General features: G+C 39.6%; 1 protein-coding gene across 13 annotated transcripts in view; it reads right to left on the bottom strand.

Annotated features, from left to right (window-relative positions):
* Nucleotides 1-13,698, bottom strand: part of ap3b2 (adaptor related protein complex 3 subunit beta 2) — a 105,105-nt gene that overhangs the window by 66,636 nt on the left and 24,771 nt on the right. For 7 of the 13 annotated variants that reach the window (XM_029758424.1, XM_029758420.1, XM_029758423.1 and 4 more), the window contains exon 1: nt 5,202-6,626. The exons of 5 other annotated variants lie outside the window; for them this stretch is intronic. In XM_029758424.1, coding sequence (XP_029614284.1) covers nt 5,202-5,461 — 260 coding nt within the window. In that variant the 5' untranslated portion in view covers nt 5,462-6,626. Of the gene's footprint in view, nt 1-5,201; nt 6,627-13,698 lie in introns of those variants that run through there. One more of the 13 variants, XM_029758422.1, reaches the window with a different exon arrangement.

Genomic DNA, 13,698 nt, shown 5'->3' on the forward strand with positions numbered 1-13,698 from the left:
CTCCCTAATTAAGGTGCCACCATCTTTCTGTGCTACACATGTCATTCATGCAGTGGCGATCCGTCATTCAGGGCAGGTGGGGCAGAGTTATTTTGGCATTAATACTTGTGACATATCAGTTTGCCAACAATGTAAAAAAAAAGAAGCATTGAGTTAATAAAGCCACATTCAAACATAGTCTCTTTTTTGCTTTCTTGAGTAAGTGCTTTCTGTGGTGGTGGGGCAGCCAGCGGAAAATATGGGGTGTAGGTGTTGGTAATGTTCTCTAGTTGCGCCATGATTAGCTCAGTGTTCTATCACTCGTGGGGACAGTATGTCACCGCCAAGTCTAAGGGTATACCTCGGAAATTCAAGCCCCTTGGGTGCTGCCATAGAGTTACATTAGAAGTGCCCATCTAAGAAGGCTTAATGTAATTGGCCACAGATAAAATTACGTCAAATCACATATCTACAGAAGCTTTGACTGGACTGATCATGTCAACATCATACTTTCAAAATCTTAGCTAGCAGTCATCATCATAAATCAAGTCGACAATCTACTGGCAAATCCTTTTTAATCCTTGTCATATGAAGATAAACTATTAAGATAAATTATAGATAAAACGTATCGGCGCTCATCGGCCATTGGACATAAACATTTCAAAGGAATCAGTGACAGTGGCTTACTGCAAGCATTGCAAAGCAATCACTACTGCTATTCAGTGGAATGGCTGTGTGGTCCTAAATCTGTGATTAAGTGTCTCTTTTCCAAGTTTAAAATGATAAACATTCAACATTGGCCATGCTGTTAATGAAGCATGATTTATGCCGTGCTCAAAACAACTGTTAACTCGGAACTGCGAAGTCTTAAACTCACTGAAGTCAAGTTAACTGGGAATTTTGGAAAAAACGAGCTCCGACTGGGAAATACATTTTGAACGGTCATCCAACTCAAAATGTTAAGTCGGGAACTTGGGCCTCTTTCTAGAGCTACGACCTGAAGATCAATGACGTCATCATGATTCGTGACACAGACGGGAGACACCGTTGAAAGCACCATAAATCCAGAGAATGCCAGACTTGGATGACAAAATTTGCCCACGAAGGACCGCCGTGCCACCTTCTTGTTCAAGTGAGCACAGCACAACAAGGTGAATCCAAAAATGTATTGTATGCTGCTGCATAAATGATGTAATATGCCAGGGAGATATGTATACTGTAGCTAAGAAAGTAATATTAAGTGTATGTTGTGTAGTAAGCTGTTAGTAGCCCATGTGCCTCACCCTAATAATTTGGTATATTTACCCCTCTTAATTTTGCCTACTGTTCTGACTTGGTGGTGCACATGTAGCCTACATCCTGTTTTAGAGAAATGTAATCATCACATTTTGTAAGAACTTTCATTGTTTGCCTATATGCCCCATTTATTTATCCTACGGTTCTCACTTGGTGTACAGGGAGAACACCATAACAACAGCCCATGTTCTGAATTCTGTCACTGTACATTTCAAAAGTGCTAAACAAATAGTTATATTGACTACGTCTGTCCTAGCTCGCTCATTAATGTCTAAATCGACATTACGGATTGCCTCTTATCCGCTTGTCGTCCCATTATGCCATAGTTTGTACATCTCAATTGTCATTAGAAACCACAGTTGATATGGCTGACTTGGTTAAACAAATATGTTTTTTTACAAGGCAGTAAATGAGGCTGAATGAACTGTTTCTTTGCCAGACAAGGCTCCGCTGATAGCCAGGTGTAGCAGTGGTAAGATGTTGGGACTACTGTTGGGACAGCTTTATGTAGGTCCTAACAGGTTTGTGGGCACCGTTTGTCACCGTTATTGTGCAATTAATGTATTGTTTTGTGTTGTGTAGTGTAGTGTAGTGGCTTTGCTGGCATGCATCCCACTTTTTGCCCCACCAAGATTTACATGCTAAAAATCGCCACTGCATTCATGTTCCTCCGTGGCTTCTGTTGGTAGACTGTGCATTATTCAGTTATTTTGAACTGAACACTGGAAGCGTCATAGAGGAGAGCTAAGGAGGACAACAGTTCCCATAAAGCAATGCACTGAACCATGCTTCCATGTAAAATCAAAATCGGGTAATAACTAAAAGTCAAAGTAAAAATGATTTTAGTGCTAGGTTAACAATCTTGCATTTGTCTCCTACAAGTCATAATGTACATGATTGAGCCAAAATTTGCATCCTGCATGACCAAAGAAGCCTTTTTGGTGGCCATCTTCAAAACTAACACTTGATTCACTATCATTGTCAAATGTTAGTGTGATAGTTTAGGAATGCCTTACACCCTCTTTCTCTCCTGCCAGTAAAGAAAGACAGGTGGGTGAGTTGATCCAGAGCTAGTCAGATATCAAGTTCCACAGAGAAGGAACCTTACACCTATACTGGGTTTCACTGTCCTAGGTCTTTGTCTTGCCCGGCAGAGAATAGCTTAATTTACGAACCCAGTACTCAATTATTTAACTTACTGAGGCATTGTAGAGCACTGGCCCAATGTCTGCATTGGTGGTCAGGTTACTGGTGGTCAGTTTATAAGATCAGCCAGAACTTTCTAGCTATTTTTAACTATTTTAGAAGCCTTTCACAAACGCAAAGTAGGGTGCCTATGGCAGCTACTACAAAGTTAGAGTATGTACATGTATGTTTTACTGTGTATAAATCCATGGCAATGGCAGGGTAATTATACTGTATGTTTGTGCTAATGGATACAGTGCCTTCAGAAAGTATTTACACCACTTTACTTTTTCCACAATTTGTTGTGTTACAGCCTGAATTTAAAATAGAGTAAATTGAGATTTTGTGTCACTGGCCTACACACAATAGCCCATAATGTCAAAGTGGAATTATGTTAAGACATTTTTACAAATTAATAAAAAATGAAAAGCTGAAACGTCTTGAATCAATAAGTATTCAACCCCTTTGTTATGGCAAGCCTAAATAAGTTGAGGAGTTAACTTTATGTTCTGAATGCAAAGCGTTGTGTTCGGGGCAAACCAACACAAATCACTCTTCATATTTTCATGCATGGTGGTTGTTGCGTCATGTTATGGGTATGCTTGTCATCGGCAAGCACTAGAGAGTTTTTTGGGGATAAAAATAAATGGAATAGAGCTAAGCACAGGAGGACCTAGAGGAAAACCTGGTTCAGTCTGCTTTCCAGACAGACACTGGAAGACAAATTCACCTTTCAGCAGGTCAATAACCTAAAACACAAGGCCAAATATACACTGGAGTTGCTTACCAAGACAACATTGAATGTTCCTGAGTGGCTTAGTTACAGTTTTCACTTAAAAATCGGCTTGAAAATCTATGGCAAGACTTGAAAATGGCTGTCTAGCAATGATCCACAAACAACTTGACAGAATTTGAAGATTTTTTAAAATAATAATGTGCAAATATTTTACAATCCAGGTGTGCAAAGCTCACAGCTGTAATCATTGCCAAAGGTGATTCTAACAGGTATTGACTCAGGGGTGTGAATACTTATGTAAATTAGATATTTCCACATGGTTTAATGAAAAACTCATGAGGTTTCAGCCTGAGTCCTGGTCAGTAGATCAAACAACACAAAGTGTCCAAAGTGCTGTTGTGTTGTGAACCTCAACATGCAGAAACTTCCTAACTGAAGTAGTCAGTTTAGCCTCCAGCTAGAACAAGCTCGGACTGTGACAGTCACATCCATAAAACAATACATAAAACATAGAAGCGGCCTCTTCTTGCATTTGAAATTCGACTAAAAGGCGCATGTAATTTACACCACCCATGAATTCACATAAATTGACTAAGACACTTTGAGAATCTACAATGTCCTCATGCCTCTGTTAAACTATCCATTGGTTCTCAAGAACAGCTACATTTGCTTGAATTCTCTGATGTATTGCTGGGGAGAGACTACTAGTGGTTTTTACGACAGCGCAAAAACAGACTGAACCCTTTGAACCCTGTGTACAGCTCAAACCTCTGGGATCAGGAGAGAGGCCTTGAGAACACAAAAACAAAATAAAAAAGACCTCAAGAGCAACTGTTTCATATCTGTGCTCTTTAAACATTTACTCTCTTACCGCAGCTGTACACATGCACACACAAAAACAGAAGCAATTCAGGTGAGAAGCTTACATACTGTTGGCGATGGAAACACAGGAGTAAAGAACATCAATGACTAATACGTGTGAGCATGTATGTGTGTGCGCATGTGTCTGAGTAACTCCACAGCAGCAGGTGCGACCAAGGTTTTTTCAGGCATTTTCAGCAGTACATAACCTAGCGGTGTGCTTATTTCTGAGGTCCAAACACTAGCCGATGAGTCACGAAAGTACGTGTGGCCTTTTAAAAGACAAAAGCCCCCCCCCTCAGAGGAAATTGCTGACACTGTCCTTGAGAGGAAATGCACGTTTAGGTTCCACCTCTGAAGAATGATGAAGGCTACATATCAAGTAATTCTAAAATGGTCACACATATTTTTAATACAAACTATCTCCAAAATTGTTAACATTTACAAATTATCCAGTAGATTATGATAATTTTCTGTTAAAAAAAAGTGGAGGTGCAAAAACAAGTTTGCGCACCTTATTTTAATTTGCTCCATGGCTCAGGCAACCAAGTAGATACAAGGCTGTTTGGCTCATCTCAGTCACGAAGAGGAATAACTTTGCAGTGGTTTCTGATGAATAAAAAATGCCATGCTGGTGGGTGGTAACAATCAAATAAAACCCAGGCTGAAAATAATTTGTATGTCATATCATAGGAATAGTCACGGATTGTACAAAGTGGGTAGTTTTGATTTGTTACTTCAAGCTTAAATATATCATACTTTGACTAAAACGATGACTTACTGACTTAAGTCATTGTGCAACATCATGGGTAAGCTCTGGCCATCGTCTTTCAGCTCAAAAAAGTAGATTTCTACTGGTGTGGGCGTTTAACAGCAGTATTATTAACATAGATTACTGTTTTCACAAGGCCTGGAAGCAACAGGCATATAGTGTTAAGAGTCTGTGTGTGTACACGAGGTGTTTTCACATCCCAGGTGTGTGTGTGTGTGTTTATGCTTATCTAATTACGCTTGTCTCTTTCTCATTATGTCTAATTACTGTCGTCTGCATGCTCACTCATCAGTAACACACGTACGCAAGCATTTTCAGGTCTGTTTATGCACATATTCACACGGCACGTGTCTCATGCTGATGGCACCCTACCGCAAAGGCTGGGTCACAAGGCTGGATAAACTGCCTCCCCCTTCCTCCAGGTGGGCCCGCTCCTCCTGGTCTCCACCTCCGCTGCCAAACCGGATGTGGCGCGGGTCGTTGGGCTCCCCGTTGTACCAGTTATGGTTTCCGCCATCCGGGGTCATCACAGGGCTTTTGGCCTCATCCTGCTGCCCCATCTGGTCCTGCGCCGTCTTCACCATATTCATCGCGTTCACCGGCAACTGGAGGAGCTTTTGCATGGGCGTCATGGCTAGCGTCGTAGAGTCCTTTCCCGAGAAGAAGTCCAATCGCAACCTTATGGACTGAAAAACTCAAAAAAACCTAGCCCTTCTTAGATCGTTTCCATATGGCGTAGCTGTAGATGTGGGGTACTGGAATGAGGATTGGAGAAGGTAGATCCAACAGTGGGTGTCCACTTTCATTCTCCAGAAGCTAATGTGGTGAATACAGTCATCAATAACAAACCCAAACTCTTGGTATCTTCCTTTGAGATGGTCCTACTGAGCTGGAGATAATGACTTATCCACTATGGATATTCCTTCGAAGAGGAAATAATGATGCGTCAGGTCTTGCCTTGGATGAAGCCTTAATGATGACGAGTGCTGACAGCTTCCTCTGACACCACATAGAAACACAGACTTACAGTTGCTCTTCTCGTGTGAACCGTACGCTCTGCTATGCTAGGGCTGTCTAAGGGAGTCCAGTGAAGCAACAGTAGACTGCACAGCACAGTGAGTAGCAAGTAGATGCTGAGGATAGAAGGCGTGGATGGAGTTCCCTCCCCTTATTTTTCCTCCTTCGCTTCCTGTTCTGCTCCTTCTCTTGCTCCTCTCAGGGGAAAAGGAGCTCCGTCTGCCTCTCCGAGGGTTTGGCGTCTGGCGCTGATCTCCAGTGTTACTCTGCGCCGATGGCATAGCCCCCTTCTCTCCCTCCTTCCCCGCCACGTTAGCAGCTAGCACCCCTCCCTTCTCCTCTCCTCTTCACTCCTCCCCCTCTCCCTCTCCATCTCGTGTGTACGCAGGTTTTCCGACGCTCTGCTCCGTTTCATCTCTCGCTCTGCCTTGACTCCAGTGCACTCCTCTCCCCTGAAACTGTATTTGTCTCTCATCGCTTGCTCTCTTCTCCCCACCATCTTTATCTCCATCATGCTTAGTTCCCCTCTTCTTCACCTGATCTTGTTCCCTTCGTTCCCCACCTGTCCCTGTTTCCTTGCTTACTTCCTTCTGGTTACATTATCTTTGTCCATGCCCTCTTTTCTCTCCCTTCCTTTTCCTGTTCCCTCGCTCTCTTGCCTTAGATGACTCAGCTTTCACAGCAGTGTCGTGGCGATGATGTTGCTCTTTCTCACACACACACACTCCTCCTCGTTCTTCCAATCAACAGTGCCACCTAACAGCAGGAATCCTTTCTCTCTCTCATTCCTTAATCTCTCTCATTCCTTCCCCTCTTCCTCTCTCATTCCTTAATCTCTCTCATTCCTTCCCCTCTTCGTCTCTCATTTCTCCTCCTTCTCTCTTATTCCTTTATGCCTCACTTTCTCTCTTTTTCCTTTCTATTATTCCTTTCTCTCTTTCTCTCTCGTTCCTCTTTCTCCCAGAGGCTATAATGTAATGGGTTAATGTACAGCCAGAGAGAGACTGTGGGATTGTGGAGGACTGATGGCCACGATGGTGTGTGTGTGTGTGTGTGTGTGTGTGTGTGTGTGTGTTTGTGCGTTTGTAGGCTGATCGAGGTAAGGGAGTGCCGCACTGAAGCAAGGGAACATTAAATCACATCCTTTACTAAAGGGGGTACTAAATTACCCCCTTCAGTAAGGGGCTAGGACACAGAGATGTGGCCCATGTTCTGTGCAGTACTAAGGTTCCAGAAAACACAGATTGAGCATCAACATCAAAGTCAGGTTTTATTGCTTGTATCTGTACTGAATCTAACACACTAAATTAAACATGTCAGATGCATAAAACCTCAACAATTTTCCAATTTGCTTTTTCATGGTATAGTATGTCTCTCTTCTCTCTCTGCAGTATTACTGGTACCATCCCCCACCTTCTATCTCCTTTCACCATTTCTCACCAGGATGCCTGAAACTGTGACATCACGCTCTAGTGAATTACACACACACACACACACACACACACACACACACACACACACACACACACACACACACACACACACACACACACACACACACACACACACACACACACACACACACACAGTCAGCCAATGTGGCACATAAACAGTTTCTCCTCACAGCTCGACATCATCTCATCAGTCAGCCCTGCTGCACTCTCTGCTACTCATGCCAAGTAAATTGCCCACCATCCAACAGACAGGGATACTATGACATTTCATCTTCAAGTGAATTTGTCCGATACACACTCCTGTTTCAGAGACTGAGAGCGAGACAGAGACACAGAGACTGATCCCCCGACTGACCGGACCGACTGATCTAGAAATTATAATTATTAGTTAGATAGGATGCAAGGTGATTTACAGATCTCCTCAAACACACACAGATAAAGAGACGGAGACTGCAAAATCAATTGAATAAGAGGGGAATTGTTAAATTATTAATTGACAATTAACACTGAGTGACATTGTTGTAATCAACAATCAAGTGAACACTGCAAACAACCAAACCAAGATGGCCGCTTAGATGGCGCACAAACATATTGAGTCTTCTGAGAAATAAACAGAGAGGATGAGTAGGTGTGGGCCACAGGAGAGAGACATTTTTCAGAGAAAAAGCCAGACAAAAATCAATGACATTTAGAGAGGCAGGGGAGGGAAAATAAAGATGATATCAGAACAGACAGTCACACGTACTCCGAGGAGGTGAGAGAGAGGAGAAAGATCAAGTGAAGTGAGCAAAAGCGAGGGAGTCAGGGGAAGCAATGTATTATACACGGTGCCTACAGAAAGTATTCACACCCCTTGACTTTTCCCACATTTTGTTCACATTTTGTGTCACTGGCCTACACACAATACCCCATCATGTAAACATGGGATTATGTTTTTACACATTTTTACAAATTAATACAAAATGAAAAGCTGAAATGTCTTGAGTCAATAAGTATTCAACTCCTTTGTTATGGCAAGCCTAAATAAGTTCAGGAGTAAAGATATGCTTAAGTCACATAATAAGTTGCATGGACTCACTCTGTGTGCAATAATAGTGTTTAAAATGATTTTTGAATGACTACCTCATCTCTGTAGCCCACACATACAGATAATCGTAAGGTCCCTCAGTCGAGCAGTACATTTCAAACAAAGATTCAACCACAAAGACAAGGGAGGTTTTCCAATGCCTCGCAAAGAAGGGCACCTATTGGTAGATGGGTAAAATAAAGAAAAAGCAGACATTGAATATCCCTTTGAGCATGGTGAAGTTATTAATTACACTTTGGATGGTGTATCAATACACCCAGTCACTACAAAGATACAGGTGTCCTTCCTAACTCAGTTGCCGAAATGGAAGGAAACCACACCATGAGGCCAATCGTGAATTTAAAACAGTTACAGATTTTAATGGCTGTGATAGGAGAAAAATGAGGATGGATCAACAACATTGTTGTTACTCCACAATACTAACCAAATTTACACAGTGAAAAGAAGGAAGCATGTACAGAGTAAAATTATTCCAAAACATGTATCCAATAAGGGGGTGGATCAGCTTAATATTGCAGAAAGAATATTGCTTCTATTAATGTAATTGTCTGCATAATTTCCAATCCCTCATATATTTTTTGGGTAAATATATATATCCATACACGCATGCATACATATACCTATATAGACATACTAGAGGTCGACCGATTCATCGGAATGGCCGATTAATTAGGGCCGATTTCAAGTTTTCATAACAATCGGTAATCGGTATTTTAGACCACCGATTTGCCGATTATTTTTTTATTTTAAATTTTTTATACACCTTTATTTAACTAGGCAAGTCAGATTAAGAACACATTCTTATTTACAATGACGGCCTAGAAACGGGGGTTAACTGCCTTGTTCAGGGGTTGATTCGTTTTTGCAACCTTCGGTTACCAGTCCAACGCTCTAACCACCTGCCTTACATTGCACTCCACAAGGATTAACAGGCTGACTACCTGTTACGCGAGGGCAGCAAGAAGCAAAGGTAAGTTGCTAGCTAGCATTAGACTTATAAAAAACTATCAATCTTAACATAATCACTAGTTAACTACACATGGTTGATGATATTACTAGTTTATCTAACGTATCCTGCGTTGCATATAATCGATGCGGTGCCTGTTAATTTTCATTGAATCACAGACTATTTCGACAAATGGGTGTTGATTTAACAAGCGCATTTGCGAAAAAAGTACTGCCGTTGCACCAATGTACCTAACCATAAACATCAATGCCTAACAGGAATATTTAGACTTAGCCACCCGTTAGATAAAATACGGAACGTTCTGTATGTCACTGAAAGAAAAAAAAAAATGTTTTCGAGATGATAGTTTTCGGATTCGACCATATTAATGAACTAAGGCTCGTATTTCTGTGTGTTTATTATATTATAATTAAGTCTATGATTTGATAGAGCAGTCTGACTGAGCGATGGTAGGCAGCAGCAGGCTCGTAAGCATTCATTCAAACAGCCCTTCGCTGTGCTTCAAGCATTGCGCTGTTTATGACTTCAACTTGGGTGGGTATAATTTGTGGAATGTTCCAACAGGAATCTATTCCAAAAACTTCGTAAATAACAAGGTTTCCAAAAAACAACGCATACAAAGTTGTATAGTGGCAGAATAAGATACCGGGTAGGGAGTGGTCTATTTCATTGCGTTTTTCACTCATCACGTTTATTCCGAAAAATGTCTGTCCTCACATGTCTGTTTTCCTATGGGCAAACATTAAGAATAAGCTACGTGGTGAGTTGATGCCTATTCTGCAGCTAGTTAGCTAGGTTTGTATGCGTTGCTACTTTGTATGCGTTGTTGGTTGGCAACCTTTTACTTTACGTTTTTTTAAACAGATTCCTGTTGGAACGTTCCACAAATTATACCCACCCCTTCAAGCCTGTCAACTCCCAAGATTAGGCTGGTGTAACCGATGTGAAATGGCTAGCTAGTTAGCCGGGTGCACGCTAATAGCGTTTCAAACGTCACTCGCTCTGAGACTTGGAGTAGTTGTTTCCCTTCCTCTGCATGGGTAACGCTGCTTCGAGGGTGGCTGTTGTCGATGTGTTCCTAGTTCGAACCCAGGTAGGAGCAAGGAGAGGGACGGAAGCTATACTGTTACACTGGCAATACTAAAGTGCTTATAAGAACATCCAATAGTCAAAGGTATATGAAATACAAATCGTATAGAGAGAAATAGTCCTATAATTCCTATAATAACTACAACCTAAAACTTCTTACCGGGGAATATTGAAGACTCATGTTAAAAGGAACCACTAGCTTTCATATGTTCCCATGTTCTGAGCAAGGCACTTAAACATTAGCTTTCTTACATGGCACATATTCCACTTTTACCTTCTTCTCCAACACTTTGTTTTGCATTATTTAAACCAAATTGAACATGTTTCATTATTTATTTGAGGCTAAATTGATTTTATTGATGTATTATATTAAGTTAAAATAAGTGTTCATTCAGTATTGTTGTAATTGTCATTATTACAACAAAAAAATAGATTAAAAAAAATATTTAAAAATAAATCGGCCGAATAATCGATATCGGGGGTTTTTGGCCTCCAATAATCGGTATTGGTATCGGGGTTGAAAAATCATAATCGGTCGACCTCTAAGACATACATACTTTTTAAAAGAATATACCTTTATTATTATTCCCCGCAAAACCCTACCACCGATCCCCCAATTGGAGTAAACTAATAAACACTTTGGCTTTTACCTTCAATTTATTCATCTTATGCACATTTTACAGACACAGTCTATTTTACAATAGTTATTTTTTGTTTGTTTTTAGTCCTTCCTCTTTTTCTGATGTCCATCCAGTTTGATTTCTATTTGTAACTGTGCTATATCACAAAAGTTCTGAACCTACATACATTTTACAGACCCATAGCTTCTATTCTCATAGCTTCTACAGATTGTAAATTAAAAATAAACATTTTTGCTAAAATAATTATGATATTATTGATTGACTATGGCTTTTCAAATCACCCAGTATTGCTATCTGCAGCGTTAGTTCTAGGCAAATGTTGCAATTCTTCAGCCATTCCTGGACCTGTGACCAAAAACGAGCTACATATGGACAATACCAAAATAAATGATCTAATGACTCTGCCTCCTCACAGCTGAATCTGCAGAGCTGGGAAGATTGTATCCCCCATATATATAACATTCTATTAGTTGCAAGAATTGTGTATAGTAATTTAAATTGAAAATGTGAAGTTTTGAATCAGGCGTTGTTTTGCGTATCAATTCATAAACCATGTGTCATGGAATGGGTACATTGAAAATCTCTTCCCAACTATTTTGCAATTTATATGGCACAGCTGTCAGTTTTTTCGTTCTTAAATGAAATTGGTATATGTTTTTATTTATCACACTTTTCTTTAACCATTTATGTTCTTTAATACAGGGCTGACATACAAGTTCCTTAATTTTTTCCCCTTCTACTTGCCTCTTCCATTTTTGTGGTAATGCTGCAATTAATTGGTTGTAATTTTGGGTAGAGCAGACATTTCCACATGTCTGTGTTAGCTGCATGTGTGACATCACTCCACCAGTCCTATTTATAATATCATTCACTAAAATTATACCCTTTTTAAACATTTCTTCGAAAAATAGTTTTTTTTTATCATATACTATATTTGAATTTAACCACAATATTTGTTGTATTATTTGTTCTGTCTTTTCAGGTGGATTAAACTGAAATTGCAACCAACTTTCTAAGGCTTGTTTAAAAAGAAAGATATTTTGGAGATTATTTCCTTTTCAAACAACCGAAAGTGGACAGGTGTAATCTGAATAAAGGGAAAAAGGCCCTTCTTGAACATAGGATGAGACATTCGTACCAATTTACTAGAAAACCAGTTTGGATAACTTTGGTATGACTGATGCCTTTATTGAGAGGTCTAATGCTTTAATATTTAATCATTTCTGCCCTCCGAATTCATATTCGTTATATAAATAGGCCCTTTTAATTTTATCTGGCTTGCCGTTCCAAATAAAATTGAAGATTTTTTGTTCATATAATTTAAAAAGCAGGTCACTAGGTGTAGGCAAAACCATAAGCAAATAGGTAAACTGTGATATGATTAAAGAGTTAATCAGGGTGATTTTTCCACAAATAGACAGGTATTTTCCTTTCCATGGTAGCAAGATCTTATCTATTTTGATAACTTTCTATAAAAATGTATTGGAGTGAGACCATTTCTTTCTTTTGGGATTTGTATACCGAGTATGTCCAGATCTCCGTCAGACCATTTAATTGGTAAACTACATGGTAATGTAAAATTTGCATTTTTTTAGTGATCATAATTTGGTTTTAATCCAAAGAGGATAGCAAAAGTATCTAGATCCTCTATGAGGCAGTGGAGAGACTCTAATTGTGGTTTTAAAAGAAAACATGAATCATCGGCGTACAATGACACCTTAGTTTTTAAGCCACGGATTTCTAATCCCTTAATATTATTGTTTGATCTAATCTTAACAGCTAACATATCAATGGCAATAATAAATAAATATGCCGATAGTGGACCACCTTGTTTTACTCCTCTAGATAGTTTAAAACTTTCTGAGATGTTGCCATTATTTACTATTTTACACCTAGGGTTAATATACATAACTTTAACCCATTTTATAAGAGATTCCCCAAAATTGAAATATTCTAGGCATTTTATATATAAACTCCAGTCATACTTTATCAAAAGCCTTTTCAAAATCAGCTATGAAAACCAGGCCTGGTGTCCCCGATATTTCATAGTATTCTATTGTTTCCAGTACTTGTCTTATATTATCTCCAATGTATCGTCCATGTAAAAAAACTTTTTTAATTCTATGCGCCAAGCATTTTGCTAGGATTTTTGCATCACAACACTGAAGTGTAAGAGGTCTCCAATTTTTTAAATAGACTGGATCTTTATATATACCATTTGGGTCCTGTTTCAGTAATAATGATATCAGACCTTCTTGTTGCGTGTCTGATAATCTACCATTTATATAGGAGTGGTTAAAACATGTTAATAATGGTCCTTTGAGTATATCAAAAAAAGTTTTGTATACTTCTACTGGTATGCCATCCAGCCCTGGAGTTTTCCCATCCTTAAAGGCCCCAATTGCATCAAGCAGTTCCTCCTCTGTAATTTGGTCTACACATGAGTCTTTCTGTACAGATGTTAATTTTACATTATTATTAGGAAAAAAATCCATACAATTAGTTTCAGTTAGTGGAGATGGAGGAGCCTGAAACGAAAACATATTTTTAAAGTACTTTACTTCCTCTTTCAAAATATAATTTGGTGAATCATGCGTGACTCCATCATTTGTAA

Source organism: Salmo trutta, chromosome 7, assembly GCF_901001165.1.
Source record: "Salmo trutta chromosome 7, fSalTru1.1, whole genome shotgun sequence".
In the NCBI taxonomy this organism is placed as follows: Eukaryota; Metazoa; Chordata; class Actinopteri; order Salmoniformes; family Salmonidae; genus Salmo; species Salmo trutta.